We start from the raw sequence: 3,399 nt of genomic DNA, 5'->3' as shown, positions 1-3,399 counted from the left end.
GCTACGATAAAGTAGACCGGACTCCGGCGGTAGCAGATTGCTGCATTCCAATGTACAGTATATGGAACTGGTAACCCACTAGGGGGCACTGTCAGCACAGTCTGAAGTCATTCTGTGGGACTGATAACTGCTGATAACTTCCATTTAATGGACTAATAACATCCGACCCRGCTGCTCTAATGCACTTCTGTGCTGCAGGTAGTAACAGAGCTGAAACTGTCAACATGTGAGAAGGTAAGCTGGCTTTCCTGCTCAACATCTTCTGATCTGTGTGACCACCAGGTCTCAGGATTAAGAAAACAAATGACCAATCAGGATGAAGCACAAGTTTGCRTTTAGTTAAAAGAAATGTTAGCTACAAAAAGAATCAATAAACCCTTGAAAATAATCAAAATAAATTGTCTGACACGATTGTTTAGTTCAGTGTTTATATCTGAACCTGCCTCTGACTGGATGCTCCGGTGCAGCATTTTACCTTTAGAATAAAGCAATATGCTAAAACTAAAATATCGATTGAATAACTTTAGTATTAATGCGGTCTGACAACATTACTGTCATATATTGTTGTGGATTCTCAGTCATCCAGTACATGGAAAATTAAAAGAAAAAAAGATGAAGCAACTGGTCTGTAGCTGAAGACGTGTAGAGCTACAGATTTAAGTAGCATGACTTGAAGTTAATGTCTTTGCATTGGGCACTAAATATGTATGTACAGTATGTATTTTAAAATTATCATATTCTACTCATAAAAATTACTGAGTACTTTCAGTGAGGCTGTAATTATTATATACACATATATTTTGTTGCTCTGTGTCTTCTCTCTTGTTGCAGGTGTGGAGTCAGGCTTCAAATGTGTTGTCTTGTGTTTTCTTAATGCATCTCTCATATCTTCTTGTTTGCCTTTCAATCTCTTTCTTCACTTTTCTCCTTTTTCTCTTCTCTGTTTACTTTTTCTGTCCTCGTGTCCGTTATAATGAATTAATTCCTAAAGAATTTATAATAAAAGGTTTGAATATATATATCAAGTGGAGCATCATGGTGAAAATGCCATTATGTTGCACTTGTGAAAGTAAAACTGTTGGGCTTCATTTGGACACTCAGACATCAATTCTGAGTTTCACATTGCCGGACAGGACACGGTAAAAAAAATAAAAATAAAATAAAGAAGTTAGTGTCTTTATTGATCCTTCACCCCCACCTCACTGATGAAAAAGTCTGATGTAATGAGACATGAGCGTTCACACTGCAGTCGCTCTGAAAAGCATCAGATATGTGTCCAGTTCTGTACCACATTTTGAAAAAACCTGGGTGGGATTTGTCACGTTCGGACTGTGAACATACCCTAACATCGAATTATCAATGTGTAGTTTCTTTATTATGACACCAGCCTATGAGAATTTATTACAAAAATAGGAAAAATCCAATGATGACCTGCAGGGTCAAGAGGTTATGTTAAAACGAGCGATCCCTCCTGCTACAAATGTCTTCTTGTTTGTGTTCCCTGCAGCCACTGAGACACAGAGCAGCAGTTCTGAGGAGCTCGTCTCAAGCCCACCGTCCCCACCACCCCCTCCCAGAGTCTACAAACCCTGCTTTGTCTGCCAGGACAAGTCCTCTGGGTACCACTATGGTGTCAGTGCATGTGAGGGCTGCAAGGTAGGACTCTCTTTTTTTGCTTTATCACACAAAGTGACGATCTGAATCCCTTCTCCATGATTCAACACACAGCTCAGGTTTCATTTAGAATAAAACAGATTTAACCTTGAAAACTTCAAAGCATTATTCATCCAGAACCTGCATGCCTGTATTAGTCATCATTTACTCTGTTGAATTAAAGAAGAAAAGCAGATATAGCTACCAGCTGAGAGAAATGAGCAGCTTCACTCTTCAGAGACTTAAACCAAAACGGGACCATCAGCTGGGAGCCAGCCATGGTTTGGCTCTGAAAACAAACATGTTTAGAACCTGAGGGAGCCACTGAGGCCAAACATCAGAGGTCCAYCACACCTGTGACAGGTTTTAAACAGACTGTGCTAAGACCCAAGGATAAAAAAACCAAAACAGAATGAATACACTAGATTTACAGAAGGGTTTCCCCTTTTTATCACATCCTATTGGTACATATGTTTACTATGTCCCATTGTAAATAAAGTATAGATCATAAAGGAAATCTATTATTATGTTTCACATTACTCTGAATGGTAAAACTTCATTTATCCCAAACATTTTCTAACTGTACTTTTGTCTTTCACTGTAATTCATCTTCTTTGATGAACAAGTCTTGATTCTCATCTTCTGAATGTTGGTCAAACTTTAGACACACTGCGAGTCTCTGTAAAAGGTTTCGTCAAAAATCCTGCTGTCAGAGCCGTGTGATTTTAATATTATAAAACTGGTTTGTAGTCTAAGTAAGATGTTGAACTATTGAAAAACTGTCCTTTCTTTACAAGTGTACAAAGGCTGCAATGATTCCATCATCAGTGGACGTATACAAAGAAGAAAGCTGGGTTATTTCATTGATGTCAGCAGGACGTTGTGGTGTGTCACCCAGTCTAAACTGGTCTGTTTGTTGGACAGAACTGAATTATTTATTTGTCATAATGGAATAGTAGCATATGGACCACCAGAAGTTCATACATATGCAGCTGATAACAAAAGCATCTACAATGACCCAAAGTCATATTCAGTCAGCATCATGTCTCCTCTGAAATAAAATGTCCCTCTGAAAACCACATTAGGTCACAAAAACAGTTGGAAGTTTGTTTTCTTTTTAAAAGAAAAGAGAAATTCATAAATTCCTATAATTTAAACTGTGGCTGCAAAACACCTGTGGTTTAAACAACACACCTCTTAGTCTTCAGTAAAACAACAACTACAGCAGAACGATGCTAAATTAGATGACCACGAAAAATATCTGAGAGAGGGATATTAATCAGGGGCAGAGCCAGATGAGTGGCTGCTGTGGGAAGTAACAACCCTGGCACCAGATTGACTAGTGTGGTAAGTAAGATAATATAAGATAAGATAAAACTTTATTGATCCCACAGTGGGGTAATTTGCACATTACTGCAGCTTAATACAAGAGAGGCTGAGAAGAATAATGAAAAATAAATAAAAGATAACAAACAAAACAACCCCACAATTTACACGTGATATATAGTAATGTAATATACCAATGCACATATACACATATAAACACATATGCATATTTATATACATAAATAAAGTACAGTACAAAAATGAATGTATGTGCAAGTGCATATTAGTGATGGCAGTGTACTGTAGGTGAACTGTCCAAATGACTAACAACATCATGATGTGTTATACAGTCTAACAGATGACATCATGATGTTTTATACAGTCTAACTGATGACATCATGATGTGTTTTACAGTCTAAC

At 37.6% G+C, this 3,399-nt stretch overlaps 1 protein-coding gene across 1 annotated transcript in view; it reads left to right on the top strand.

Moving 5' to 3' along the window:
* Positions 1 to 1,507: 1,507 nt before the first annotated feature.
* LOC106533818 (retinoic acid receptor beta) overlaps positions 1,508 to 3,399 on the top strand; it is a gene marked incomplete at its 5' end in the record, with an annotated part of 108,437 nt that continues 106,545 nt past the window's right edge. The window contains 1 exon segment of the mRNA XM_014030259.1: positions 1,508 to 1,656. Coding sequence (XP_013885713.1) covers positions 1,508 to 1,656 — 149 coding nt within the window.

Source organism: Austrofundulus limnaeus, unplaced genomic scaffold (assembly GCF_001266775.1).
Source record: "Austrofundulus limnaeus strain Quisiro unplaced genomic scaffold, Austrofundulus_limnaeus-1.0 Scaffold1029, whole genome shotgun sequence".
NCBI classification, from domain to species: domain Eukaryota; kingdom Metazoa; phylum Chordata; class Actinopteri; order Cyprinodontiformes; family Rivulidae; genus Austrofundulus; species Austrofundulus limnaeus.
This window is presented reverse-complemented; position numbering and strand designations above follow the sequence as displayed.